Here is a 14,566-nt window from a genome sequence, read left to right as displayed (position 1 = left end):
TGATGTTGCGCATGTAGAGTTCAGACCTCTGGACACGATGCTGTTGGTTCAGGTTGCTGCTCTGGGTTTCTGCTTTCATCTTCTTGTGGACAGAAACAGTAACTGCACAGATGTTAATGCCATGATATGAGCAGAGGTGGGCTGAGTACCCAAAAGTTGTACTTCAGTAAGAGTAGCTCCACTTGAAAACATTTTTAACCAAGTAAAATTTTTAAAAATAGCTGTCGAAGAAAATACTTAGGTAAGAGTGGAAAAAATGTTTTGGTAAACTAATCAAAGCATCAATCAGTTAATATTTAAAAATTACTGCATCAGTTGGACAAAAATATAACAATAAGTTTAAAAGAAATATTTTTAAAAGACAAATAATTCATATAAATAATATAACTACAAAATAACAAATCAGGCAAAAGAAACATTATTCCAAATCTGCTGCATTTGATGTAAAACTGATGAAACTGCTGGTGTCTGATGATTGTTTTTTAAATCAAAACAAGCTCGTTCTCCATCCAGTGAAGTTACTCGCAGTGGAAAGAGTATCCAGAAATGTTGCTACGGTAAGAGTAGTGACACGTCTTAATAAAATTACTGAAGTAAAAGTAAAAAGTCCAGAGTAAATAAAAATAATCCTAAAAGTATTTATTTTCCAAAATATTCCTCAAGCAAATGTAACAGAGTAAATGTATCTGGTTACCATCCAACTCTGGATGTGAGTAATTGCTGGACTGTTCTGTAAAAGCTCAGCTCACCAGATTTACGTGGTTTCTCATGTGGGCTGCAACATGTCAGTGAGGGCTGACAGCGTGCTACGACCTTCTGTGGACTCTGAGGTTAAAGGGATTTTCTGCGTGCCTAACTCAAACCCCAGAGGTGCATTTAAGGCCTTTCTGTCATCTTTGAACTACTCAGCCTGCAGAGAACTCCCCTCCTCTCTCTCACCCTGTTTCCTGTCCACGCATTCGCTTTTTCCACTTCCGCGTCTGTCTCCGTCGTCTTCCTTCCCCCTCTCTGCTGTCATCCTGTCTCGTTCCAGGCCTGTGCAGGAAAACTGGGAGGAGATTCAGCTTGTCGTTTAGCTTTTGTCTCAGCCACTCTGATAGCAGCGTTATCACACTCTGCCTTCCTCAAGTCTTATGGATGTGTAATTTGTTTGGACCTTTTCAAGCTTTTGGGATGTAGTTGTAGCCCCACCAACAGGCAACTTAGTGTAATCCTTGCTTTATTACACTTAAACAGAACAAAGGCGGTCAATTACTACACATCTTTTACTTTCAGTATTTAGATTTCTGTTTATTCAGATAGTTCGGGCTGCATAGTGCTGCCGGTGAGAGTAAAATAAGGTTGTCAGTGCAGCTATAGGCACAGCATCTGCAGATGTCCTTTTCTTCCACTTCTCTTCCTCCACGCACAGAGGAAATGGCTTCTGAGCTTCAGATCTCACCTCGAGTGCAAAAACCACTGACTCAGCGTCACGATCCGTGTTTAACCTCGATCTGCCACAGACTGATTATAGCAGACGAGATTCTTCACTTCTAAACACTCCAAAGGAGGCGGCCGGCCACTTCACGCTCACGATAAAATGCTATAGGAGATGCGATGCGCAGACGTGTCACGAAGGTCGTTTAAATGTTGATTGTTTGCAAAAACCAGATCAAGTCCTTTCAACGTGACTCTTCTCTTTTCCCTCACAGTCGAAGCCTCCGGGAGACGAACCCAGCGTGGACACGGGTGTTGTAAATGGATCGCCATCGCCGAGGTGACAATGAAAAACAGTCATGCTTACTTTAGCACGTACTTATCCAAATCATTAGTTGTCATCACCTTCGCTTTTTGTGGCTGTTTCATCATCGGTGCTTTAAGTTAAAGTCAGAATCAGTGTCAGAATCCGTTTAAACAAGTTCACTGGGACTTTTTAAACCTAAAAAGTTAAAAAATAAATAAAATATGAAAAAGAAAAACATACAATACCTACAACATGTGCAAAGAAGCAGGTGGATAAAGTAAGTAAAATGTGGGGTGCTCCAGAAAGATATTTATATATTTTTATCCTTTCCACTTTTTGTCAAATTTCTTTGTACTGTTTTTTTTTATAAGCATTGAGTGCATTTATTAGTCATACCTCCTTGCACTGATGCCCCTAAATAAAATCCAAGGCAAAGAATGGAGGCACTGCATTGGTCCACAGCTCAGATGGGCCTATGAAAAAAAATGAAAAGAGAAGAAAAGGAAAAAAAAAGTATATTGCCCACAAATTTGGCTTTCACGGAAAATAGGCAAAAAGAAAACTATTGTTAACATAAACCCAGAAGAGGTCATTGTTAGAATTTGCTACAATTCTAACACTCACAAAAAGAGCTATGATCACAAATAATAAACATTTTGTGTTGTTCTGTTACATAAAATCCAAGTTAACAAACACTCAAGTGGGTGGTTAGGAATGTCACAAATGTGGAAGAATGAATACTTTTGCAGATCACTGTAAATTTGTCATTGTGACATCTGAACATAACTTTTCTGTTACTGCGTTTTTGAATAGGATCAAATCTACACTGGAGGACTCAGAGGGTAACAGATCTTCCTGTGTGAAGGACAAAGCACATTTTGGTTCAATGCCGCTTTTTACTGGATCCGAGTTTGGAGATATAACCGTGAAGAACTGGACCAGCATAACCAACGAGGTTTGAAACTGCGGCTTTTATACGGCTACTGGTCTAAAATTTTAAAAACTTTGTTGAGGTTTCCCTCTTGATTTTTTTTTAATCTTAACTTAGAGTGACTGTTTTCACAAAAGCATTGAGTCAGAACATTTACTAAACCTATGCTGTTGTCTCCTGGTCTAGACCCCAGAGGTGGCTGATGCCTGTAAAACCTGGGATGGTCCAAGCGGTTCTTCTAGCAGCTCCGCGGCCTCTCAGATGGACTTGGACTTTGTGCAGAGGAGCTGCACTGCTCCGGACCGGACCGGCATCCGTATCTACTACAGCCCTCCTGCTGTGAGGCGTATGGAGCACCGGAGAAGATACCAAGAGCCTCTAGATCCCGATCAATACAGCGTTGGGGGCTCCTCTCTGAAACAGAATGACACGGATGGTGGCGTGGCTTCACTAAACGCGCTCGATGCTCAGCAACAACAACCCGCCTCATCATTTACCTCTTCCTATGAGCAGTGGCTCAGCTCGCTGTCCAAGCAGCACCGGGAGCTGCTGGAGAGCAGAGGCAGCAACATTTCCACGTCGATGCCGAGCGTTTTCAGCAGCAGTGGGGAGGCTAACAGGGTGGTGGACGGGATGATGTCCGGTTCTCCCTACCATGACCTGGAGATCGGAGACATCTCTGCCAACTTAAGTGATGACATGAAGGAAATGACTAACTGTGTCCGGCAAGCTATTCGCTCTTCTTCTCTGGAGAGGAAATCCAGCAAGGAGCCTGGGAGTCAGGTATCGTCTCTCATTCATTTTGATCCTTTTTTCCAGTAAATGTTTTTTTTAAATTGTTTTGAATGCCTAGTATTTTCCTGCTTGCTATTGCTATTCTTGTTGTATTTAATCTTTATTACTTTATAGCAGGGATGCCAAACTTAATATCATTATGAGTTTGCATGTCTTTGTATTGAAAATGCTTTGTAAATAAAATGTAACATTAAAACATTTCATAAATGTTGGATTTAGACAGAAAGAGCTCAGTGTTCTAATTGCAAACTTAGCTCTACTGGAAAAAGTTCAGGTAAAAAGGCTAATCCAAAACATTTTAAACTTCTTTCAGCCCGGTGGAGTATCCAACAAGACCACCCAGACTGTAGCTCAGGGTGTCAGCATCGGGCTGCAGACAGAGACCAGCAGGGCAACGGGGTTGCACTCCAAATCCTGGTCACCTCGGCCAACGCCAACAACCACTTCCTCACTGGCATCCGCCCGAACTCGGCAGATTTCTACATCTCTGGATAAAGTGCACAGCCGCATCGAGAGGCCATGCTGTTCGCCCAAGTATGGATCGCCTAAGCTACAGCGGAGAGTGTCTTCTGGTAAAACTTCCTATCGCTTCCCTCTGAACCCAGCTCGTTGGTGCTTTGGAGCATTTTTAGACGAATGACCGAGCAAACCGCTGGTTTCAGGTTCCACTTCCAGACTGGACGGCGCTTCCTCCAGCAGAGACCGCAGCATGTGGAGCCTACATCAGCGGGCCATCGGTGGGAGTGGCGGCTCTGCTTGGGCTCGCTCCACTACGACGAGGGACAGCCCCGTCCTGAACGGCCTCACCGACGGCCTCTCCAGCCTTTTCAGCGTAGTGGAGCACTCCGGAAGCACAGAGTCGCTTTGGAGGAGTGAAATAGGTGAGATCCTTAATCTAGGTCTGTAAATCTATCATCTTTTAAGTATTGCAGATACGTCACCTAATCACATGGAGGCGCCATGACCAACGCTGGGAGTGAGAGATTGGTTTTCCAAGTTATGTTTGCCTTGACTTTATAGCCATGACTTTCACTTGTTCAAATCGAGGTAATTTGTCTGCTGAAGTAAACAAACTTATTTGGGGCTCATAGATGGCAGCACTTACAAACATTGGATAAAGCTAGATTAGAAAGCGTGCCATACATTCCCTCTCCTGACATATTTGTTTGTTTAATCAAAGAGCCGGATTCACGCCCCATGATTTATACCACTACGCCATAAACAGCGTTTCCCATAACACCGAAGCAGATTTAAGAGCATACAAAAGTCGACCAGTTTATTTGTACACGGCGGAGCATTTTCTCCATGGTTACTAATGAATAGATGCGTAACTACGCCGCACTGCAATATCTGATTGCATCTGACTAAACTTGAACATCAATCTTCTTTCCATGCAAAAAGTGTCTGCTATAAATTCACAAATACACTATCACCAACTCCATTCCTCCTCAAAAGGTTTACAATAAAATGACAAGTTTGGTTTGCATCCATGTCCGTCTGTCTGTCCAGCCAACCACGCAGCACCCTGGAGCCATTTTTAAAGTGAAATCATCTAAATAAAAGAGACATTAGGCTCTCAACCCTGTCTGCTTTTTGACCAGCTTTACAAGAGTTAACACTCACATAGGTTGTTTTGACGTCCATTTTGGTGGAGTGGTACATGAAGATGCTGACACCACGAGCAAAGGCTCAATCCCTGCAGTAAAAGTTACATAACAACAATCTGAGAAACAACATAATTTGATGGAACAGAAAACAGCCAAAATGTCTTCTAGTCTTGTTCTATCTTAAACCCACAATAACTCCAAACCTGTGATCCCTGCGCTGCTATAGGGTCAAGCCAGACGGCCAGCCCGGCTCGGCAGCCTCACGCTGCCGGAAAACCCTCCGGTGCTGCTGTTTGCGGCTCCGACTCCAACTCTCAGCGGTATGGAGGGCTGGTGCAGGAGTTCTTCAGGAATGTGTGCAGCAGCCGCGGCCCAGGTGGAGCCCCCCTGTCCATGGAGAGAGTGCAGAGAGACCCCCTCGCTGTCCTCGGAGGCGTGGGTGTCTTGGGTGGCTTGAACAGCGTGGACGACCCCACACTCGGAGGGGCTGCTGCGCTGGCTGGACTGAGTGGAGGCAACGACAGCGTGACCAGGATTGTTAATAAGCGGTTTATGAGGCAGACAGCTGGGGAGGAGATGATCAGCATCATGGGAGGAGGGAAGGAAGCAACGAGCAACAGCGTGGCTGCAGGACCGGGAACCGAGGTTTGTTCTTTCAAATGAAATGGCAGTTTGTAGTATTTTGCTAGCTTTACTACATGTTACATTTTATCATATTGCAACCTTAAAGTTCAACCTGTTATAGTGGAACTTCAAACCAAAATGTGGTAAATCTCCTTTTATAAAGTTCACTTTGACCAATTGCCTTCGAAGGTCATGTAATAAGTACTTGTTGTCCACTTGTGTGTAATGAATTCAGCTATTTTGTGAAGTTTTCAGAGGTGTGTTTGAGGACATCAGTGAACTAACAGCATCACACAGACCAAGAAATACAGTAGACTGCTCAGAAAGAAAGCTATAAAAGCACTTTTAATGTGTGTACTGAAAATGGTAGCAGAATGATGAAGACCTGCCACGCCATGGCCTGAACTGCCAGGTGGAGGAGAGCACTGATTACAGCATCTGTCAAAAGACCTGTGGTAAAAGGAAGCTAAAAATACAGCCAAAGTTACAACAAAGGAGTTTAGATTAACGCATTAAGTCAACTTTGCAAAGACTAGAAAACTCCTCTTGAAATTATGTATATCCAATCTGATTAAGCCTGGGGTGATTTGTTAAGGAAATTGGGCAAAAGTTTAAGTTTCTAAATGTGAAAAGCTGGTGTAGAGATAACCCAAGAGTTGCAGCTGTAATTTTTAAACATCCATGTATCATTTTCATTCGAAAGCACAACTATTTAGTTTGATCTGTTGGTCTAACCAGTAAAAAGATTAGAATATTAATGAATATTTATTTCAGGAGCTTTATCACTACGTGAAACACATCATGCAGATTAATTACACACATATGGGTGTTTGAAAGCGTTTATTTCTGCTAACTACAATCATTTTCCACTTACAGTTAATAAAAACATGATATTTAAAATCAGAAGATCACATCGGCGCAATAAAAAACTTTTTAAAAACAGAAAATGTGTGCTTAATGAAAAGCATGTTTGCTACTTAAAGGTTGTTATTTTCAAAAGATACTTTTAATCTGACAAATGAGACTCACTGGGACATACTGTATATTCTGATTTACTGAACATGTCGGTACATGAACGTTTGTGCTTATGACGTGACAGAATGTGCAAAGGGTAAATGGGTGTGAACATGTTTCCAAGGCCCTGTACACCACGGCATCATGATGTGGGCAAGCAGTAACTTTGTTCTGTTTCCCAGGATGCACCTTGCGATTGTGCTACCCAGTCCTCCTGCTTTGTCCGATCGTCTAGAGCAGCTGCTCGCCACTGCAAGCACCGCCCACAGGACTCTCCAGCTGGAGCCGAGGAGAAAGGAGACGCCTGTAACGAGTGACGGGGCTCCCTCTGCCCCAGCGAAGAGTCACACAGAGGAAATTCACTTCTTCACAAACACGACTGCCTTGGAAACGCTTTCCCGTACCTCCGAGAGCACCAAATGCACACAAACACCTAGAACCTGCCACGCACACAGGCCCACTGCCAAACATAACATCGCGTCAGCACACAGCGCAAACTGCCCCCCAGAAAGCTACTGCCAGCTTCTCTCAATCAGAACCCCGGAGACGCCACTCCGGTTTCTAGACGTGCAACCGATGCCAAGGACTCCGCCAGCATCCCAAACCTACCAGCAGGACTGAAACCAGAACTGCCGTCTAACACTACAGATGCCAATCAACAGGTTAAATAATGATGATGTCAGGACTCAAAACACAACCTCCAACTAACAGAATAACAGGTACTACAATCAGTCTGCTAATATTAAACGTTCACAACTACATGCTATAATGTTACCACCATCATGCTGTTTAATGAGCAGTTATTTTAAATATTATGTGTAACTTTGGGGGGTGTGAAACAAAATTTTTTTTTACTATTATTATTGTTATTTTTTTTTTTTTCATATACATTCTGGCTGGTCTGAGACAGCCAGTCTGCAAATCGAGACACAGTGAAACGTTTCGATGATTTCACAGTGTTGGACCTGTACTTAAAACGTCACGCAGTGTCGGATTGCTTTGCACAATTGACCTCACAGATTAAAAAAAAAACGGCACATCTTAATGACACATAGCAGAGTGGCATACATTGTATCTTATTAGTATAGGAAGACGTTGGAAAGTACTGGGCTGTGTGTCTCAGGATGACTAGATTTGAACTAAATTGAAGAATGCAGGTACCTAATGGCTCGAAAAATGAAACCATAAAAATGGTCTCTAAAATAGAGACTGTGTTTAACCAGTGTTCCTGGAGAGCAAATATATCTTATGGCTTGGTTTTCTAGTGCCGTCTGCCCTCTGTTCTATTGAACAATGGGAACAAATACAGACAAAACAGGTGATATGAAAGCCATGACTTTGACCTTCGATGATAGAAATTATGTCTTTATTTTTAAGCAGACGGCCAGAGATTGAGTTGTATTGATGTCATCCTTTAACAGTAGAGCACCAATCTGGTAAACGTACATATCTACTGTGCGCCATCTTGAAATGGCTTCTGTTGTGACACTTTGGGAATCATTCCTCCTTGTTGTTAAGTTAAACTGGGATCCTTTTTGTTAAGCTTATGGGACGTTGGATAGAAATGTAATTTTTTTAATGTTTATTTATTATGTTGTTTTTTCAGATTTACCCAAGCCAATGTTGGGAGCAAGAAATTAAAGGCATTCCAGTTTTACTAATCAATCAAAACGTCTTTTGGGATCATAGTCACACGGTTGGGGAAAATAAACAAATACCGTGCGTTGCGAAAGTATTCATACTCTTTGACCATTCCACTTTAAATATATTTACATTCATCTAATCTATTGTAGCTCTGGTTCATGTTCATGATTGTTGTTCTGTTGGAGGGTAAACCTCAACCGCAGTCTCAAGTCTTTTGCACCTCCAGGATTTTCTAGAAATTTTCTCCATCAGTGTTTTCATGAACCTTTGTACTGGCTTTAGTAACAGTTATAGTTTGGTTAAAAAATAAAAATATAAAAAAAACCGCGATTGATATGAATACTTTTGCAAGGCAGTGAACTCCATAGTTTAGATACTTGGACCAGACACACTAACTGTCTAAGTCGAGATATTAAGGTAAACATATTGTCATAACCATACACTAACAGCTATCTTTCTTACTAATAAGGCTCATTGAATTGGTTCATAGCATTACAACAAACTTGAAATCTCTTTCAGGATTTTTAAAATGTTTTGTTTTTTTTTTATCAGAAAAATATGACTTTTAATATTTAAATATCTAAAGCATTGAAACTTTTAACTTATTTGAAATGGATCCATAAATTGATTTTCTATATAAATAAATGAAGCTGAAATACAAAGTTAACTATAAGATGGACTACAGAGTTAATTTTCCTGTAACAGCTGGACATAATGGGCAGCATAAATCAACACTAACAGAACTGCAAAGTCACAAAGCCTGGTTGTGCAACCCTGCAAATAGAAGAAATCTGATGTTGGACAAAACATAAAAATATACTCTGAAGGATTTTTATACATGTATCTTGAGTCCATTACCTTGCCATGTCCTTCTTTTTATATTGGATTTGCTATTCAAATGGCCTGTTGGATTATCTGTCTTATATTTTGTCACACTAAAACCAGACTCTCTAAAACACACAAACTTCCTTTATTTAGGAAGTTTGTTTTCGTCATTAATGTACTGTATCCTGGTAAAGCGACAAGAGGCTAACAACTGTAGCTGGATGTGGCAAAGATTGCACCTCTGGCATTTTTAAAATACAATGTAATTTTTCTGGAATATCTACTACTTTACTTTTTAATTGATGTTCTGCTGATCTGTTGTCAAGTCTCTGTTTTGATACGATGGTGCTAGTTGGTGTGCAGCCTTCTGTGGACTTTAACAGAGAACCTACCCACCTTGTGCATGCACACAGTTTAATGACTCAGCAGTTTAAAAGTAGGGCATTACAGAAAGTACATATACTGAAATAACATGCTGAGGAAAACCCACAGTCTCTGTGCTACTGTCTGTCATTTTGGGTACAAAACCAACTGCATAAAACCAGCTGCTGCCTTTCCAGCCACTGACAGGAATACAGCTCACCTAGACTGTCTGAGTTCTGGCCACGATTTTATGGCTGTACTTGATGTCTGACTGGTTTACCAGCTAAGCAATGTTTCAACGGTTTCCAAAAAGGTCATTTACTATTCCTTTTTCATATTTCACTTTTTTAAAAGCATTTGCATTTTCCTGCACAACAATTATCTGATGCTATAATTTAATCTCGATTTAAACTCAACAAGAAAACACAGTAAATATGACTTGAATACTTTATGTTTTCATTTTCAATTGAGCTATTGAACCATTTTAGGAAAAACGCCTTGGTTTTGTTGCAAAACCCCAAGCTTAACTTTCAACAAGCTAGCACATTTAGCTGAGATGTTCATCTAGCAAAGCAGTCATTCTCACTACCACCACATTTCCTCCTGATTGTTATTTAAAGCAAATCCCTGTTAAAATATATTAAAATATTATATTCTACTACAGAAAGCTGACCAAAACATTTAAACAATAGGGCAGACTATTCCTTCAGTGCTGATTTACATTAAGATATTTAGTATTTTTCTAGAACCCAAAATAAACTCAAAGGGCTTTCTGTAATTTGAAAATGTTTGCTGTAATGGAAATGTTTTATAACAATATGATTCAAAGTATTGCAGCTGTTTGTCCCACTGTTAAAGGGTTATCCAGAAATTATCATTTTTGACTTTGCAAACAGTTAACTTTAGCTTATAGCTAGATGCTCATGGAAAAACAGGTCAGTTACTTGTCAGTATAGTATTCTGGTCCTCTTATCAGACCATATTTGAAATATTGGAGGCACAAGTTAATTTTACATAAGTCAATGACAACTAAGCTTCAATAAACCAATAATCTGAGTACTAATATTAAACATTCAAACATATACAAACAGTTAGCATGCTAACAAGACAGCCATAGCTCATAGGATATTATTAAACCACCAAAAAGGTTTACTCGTAGTTTTTCTTTCAAAACTTTTCTGCCTGCAGTTAAAACCCTAAAAAAAATAGCAGACATTAAACAGACTGCATCACAAAGTTTAGTGGTCATCTTTATGTACTATCTACTGTCTAAAAAGATTGTTTCTAACAGTTTCATTCTCCAGACTACAAAAACCCAAACTGATTGGCGTACAGAAGATTTCCAAACCATGTTCAAATAAGAACCTGTCTTTTTCAATCTTTCCTTTGCATTTCTATCTGAAACTCAAAGCTATTAAAATCGTGTGCTATCAACAAAACAGGGTTGTGCTTAAAACATTAACATGATTGGCTTTATACACTGCGAACCAATAAAAAGCTCACTGTGGCAGGGATTTATGGGATATTCGTCGTGCTGTTCCAAATAAAAGGCAACTTTATAACATGATTCCTATATTGTAATTTTAAACTATATTTCTGATTGTCTGCACAAAAGTAATAGTGGACAGTTTACAGAATTTCGTTCTACCTCTTAGACTTTAGACTAAAATAAACACAAACACTAAATTCATGTAAATCTGCCAGAAAATCTCAGTTGAAACTCATGCAATCTCTACATTTTATTTTCAAGGTCATTCTGTCAACAAGAGGGTCACTTTAGTGCCTTTCCTCTACAAAAGTGTCTTGTTTTTACTAGAACTTTTTCTTTTTTCTGCATGGATTCCATTACAAAAAAATCACCACATCTTAGTTCAAATATTCAGATTAGATATCTTGTCGAATTAAATCTAAAAGTTGTACTATTTTGCACAATTGATAAGGGATTTATGAAATGAGAGCTAAAGTGAACCCTTAGATATTAATATTTTGATTCGTCAGATTTCCAAACAAGTCAAAATTAAAAAAAATAAAAACATTTTCAATGAATGTCTGTAGCCTACACTGTTTTCTTTTTTGTTTTGTTTTTTATGTGAATAGGTCTAAATTTAAGATGTAATCTTCGATGTAATATGAAGAATCACATGATGAGAAAAGTTATTTCATTATTATTGTTATTTCATTTTTGGTGTCTTCAAAAGAAGTACGCAAACATGCTGGACACATACTTGTTTGATTTGTGGCAGAATGATAGGGTTATATGCATATAATGATTCTGATTATTTTTAAATTGCATTGCTGCATAGAATGTGGCTTGGTAGAGGTGGATATCCGTCTCTCCCTAATCCCTAAATTGTATTTCACCCATTAACTAAAACATTTTGCAGAAAAACACCACCAGCCAATGACTTTTTTAAAGGCTCTGGGGTATCAACCATTACCTGCACCCATTTTTAGGTAAGCCTAGTAAAGCAACATAAATATTTCCATCCTTTTTGAAATTTTTCCATACCACTAATTACATTATTACATGCTGGGATTATGTAAATGACTCTTAGCTGATCATAATGGTAGCTAAGGTACTGCTGTATATTAGCTTTATTAACATACTTTTATCTCTTTTTAACAGTGCTTGATTAATAAAAGGAGAACATTTTAAAGAATTCCCACCCACATTGTAAAGCAACAGGAAAGTGACACGGTTTGTTCCCTGCCCTTCAGTTTCTATGAGAATAGCTGAATGTCAGCAGCTGATCTGACCCAGGTCGCTGTGGAAATATGTAGCTCTCTCCCTCTTCAGATGGCACTTGACCATTTTCATGTATATAGTTGCATTTTGAAGATGACTGACGAAAAAAAAATGAAATGAAATAAAATAAAACAATAACAAACATTGAAAGATGGGAGAAAAATACATACAAATGGATTTTTGAAGGTATTTTTCTTTTTCCAACCATGGTAGCTTGTAAAATAAGATGAAACTGCCTCCTGTTTGTCATAGAATTCACAAATAAACGTGTCATGGATTTTGATGTGGTTTGTGGTCTCTGCCTTTTTGCTTCCTCTCTGTTCTGCATCGGATCAGACTGCGGTTCGCTTGAATAATGCAATTTCTACGTTAGCAAGAAGCCTCCCCAATGATGTGGTGAGAGCTGATTGTGATGCACACACAAGGAATCTGATGTATGTTGAAGGGCCCAACTTATGTGTTTTCCAACGGAGCTTCAATTTCTCACAAGAAAAGGAAAACAACAAATTGAGCACACAGTGTGCAAAAAGAAAAACAATCAGCAACTTTTGTGTTTTAGTTATCTGGGTTGAATCCTCTTGAGGAGGATTTAAGTTTGTGAGTAGGAAAGTAAACCGTCTACCAGTTCATTATGGTTATATTCAATAAAAAGTGGAGGATTTTGAACTAACCTTTGAGGAAACAAAGACTCCTCGTAGTGTAATTTAGAGCTTGTCAAGAGTCACCGGGGTGTTTTTTCCAACCAGTAGAGGGAGCCATAAGGTCAAAATGGAAGGTAGAGTGAGCAACCTTGGGTGTCTGCTTACTCCTAATATATGGATCAGCTAGTCGGCCCCTGCTGGTCTTTGGGGTTACCCACCAGATGGAACATCTTCAGGAAAAACTGGGACCTTGAACACTTGTTCTCTCATCTGTAGCAGAAAGCTGTCGAGATTGGTCATCTGGGGCCTGTGCAGTCATTTTTTGGAAAACTGGACTCTGCTCTAGTTTTTCTACCGCTGACTTCATGCCTTCCCTCTAAATCTGCCTCCTGCTGTGATTCAAGCTCTGGCTGGGGCGGAGGTTCTTGCACTGGAGCGTCAGAATATTGTAGGTTTAACTTTAGCCTTGAAAACTTTATTTGATTGCTTATTGAAATTATTAATAAATTTAGTAATCTAGATTTAAGATAAAAAACAAAAACTACTTATTTAAAGTATGTATGGAAAGACGAAAGAAAATGACATAGAATTAGGAAGGTTTGTTTTTTCCAGTTTGTTTTCCTGATAGAGTCAACAAATGCACATGATGGAGTGTAAGTTGTCTCTGACACCTCTGGCTCAGGGTGACAGAGGACTTCATTCTAGCGGTGAACTGGTTGGTCTTTGCCCTCATTTTTCTCCTGACAATATTTCCTCTTCTGTCTTTGACACATGAGATGATGAGACAGGCATTGTGGTTTTGTTAAGGTTTCTGAAGCCCCAGGACTGAAGACACCTGGCACCTAATTGCCTCACAATGGGTGTGGAGCATAAAGGGAGACTCACTCACCTGTTTTCTTTATGCATGCATTTGGTCGCACTTCAGTGGGAAGGTCGCTTGGTTAGCTTGCAGTGGCCATAACTCTAACATCAGTAAGTAATGTTTCTCCTCCTGTATAAGATCAGCAGTTTTAGTTGGTTAACTCAAATTGTTTACATTTAGAAACTGCCTGAAGTCTCCTGCTTGGTACTGGGGTGTGGCTGTAATTTACCCTCCCCTGTTCAGCTTGGCAATATAAAATGAGTATGTATTTTTTTTATGGCACCCATGCAGTTGAATAGCACAAAAATGACAACTATTTATATATAGGAAGTACTGGCAAGCGGATCCTCCTGCTGTTGGGCCGGAAGGGCCTCTCTGGTCGGGGTGGAGTCATCCAGCTCTGGTAGGTGACAATGGCTTCCTCTGCCTTCTACCATTTTCTAAAATCGCCTCTTAATCTGGGGCTTCATTTCAGGCGTAAAGCTGCTGCAGCTCGCTGGAGACCCTGCCGCTTTGTTTTATTTTCTGCTTTGTTTTCTCCATTTTTTTTGTTTGGTTTCTTAGTTTTGTGCTTTTTGTTGAAATTTTGAAAAATGTGGGGTTATCCTATTCTTCTGTGTGGCCTCCTGCCTTGCTGTGGGTAGCAGCCTTGGTTTTGGTTATTTTTAGATTAAAGCATTGATTTTTTTTTAATGGCTATGTCTGAGGTTAGGGGTAACCTCCATTTTAGCACCTGTTCATATCTAAATTGTAGTGTCTTTCTATTTTGTATTTGCTTTGTTTAACCCGAG

General features: G+C 39.8%; 1 protein-coding gene across 4 annotated transcripts in view; it reads left to right on the top strand.

The window, feature by feature from the left end:
• soga1 (suppressor of glucose, autophagy associated 1) overlaps positions 1 to 12,555 on the top strand; it is a 91,095-nt gene extending 78,540 nt beyond the window's left edge. For all 4 annotated transcript variants that reach the window (XM_023331631.1, XM_023331617.1, XM_023331622.1 and 1 more), the window contains 7 exons: positions 1,692 to 1,756; positions 2,537 to 2,678; positions 2,841 to 3,437; positions 3,763 to 4,021; positions 4,112 to 4,330; positions 5,283 to 5,701; positions 6,877 to 12,555. In XM_023331631.1, coding sequence (XP_023187399.1) covers positions 1,692 to 1,756; positions 2,537 to 2,678; positions 2,841 to 3,437; positions 3,763 to 4,021; positions 4,112 to 4,330; positions 5,283 to 5,701; positions 6,877 to 7,011 — 1,836 coding nt within the window. In that variant the 3' untranslated portion in view covers positions 7,012 to 12,555. The remainder of the gene's footprint in view (positions 1 to 1,691; positions 1,757 to 2,536; positions 2,679 to 2,840; positions 3,438 to 3,762; positions 4,022 to 4,111; positions 4,331 to 5,282; positions 5,702 to 6,876) is intronic.
• The last annotated feature ends 2,011 nt before the right edge of the window (positions 12,556 to 14,566 follow it).

This window comes from Xiphophorus maculatus, chromosome 1 (genome assembly GCF_002775205.1).
Source record: "Xiphophorus maculatus strain JP 163 A chromosome 1, X_maculatus-5.0-male, whole genome shotgun sequence".
Taxonomy (NCBI): Eukaryota; Metazoa; Chordata; class Actinopteri; order Cyprinodontiformes; family Poeciliidae; genus Xiphophorus; species Xiphophorus maculatus.
The sequence above is the reverse complement of the archived record's forward strand: the minus strand, read 5'-3'. Positions and strand labels throughout refer to the sequence as shown.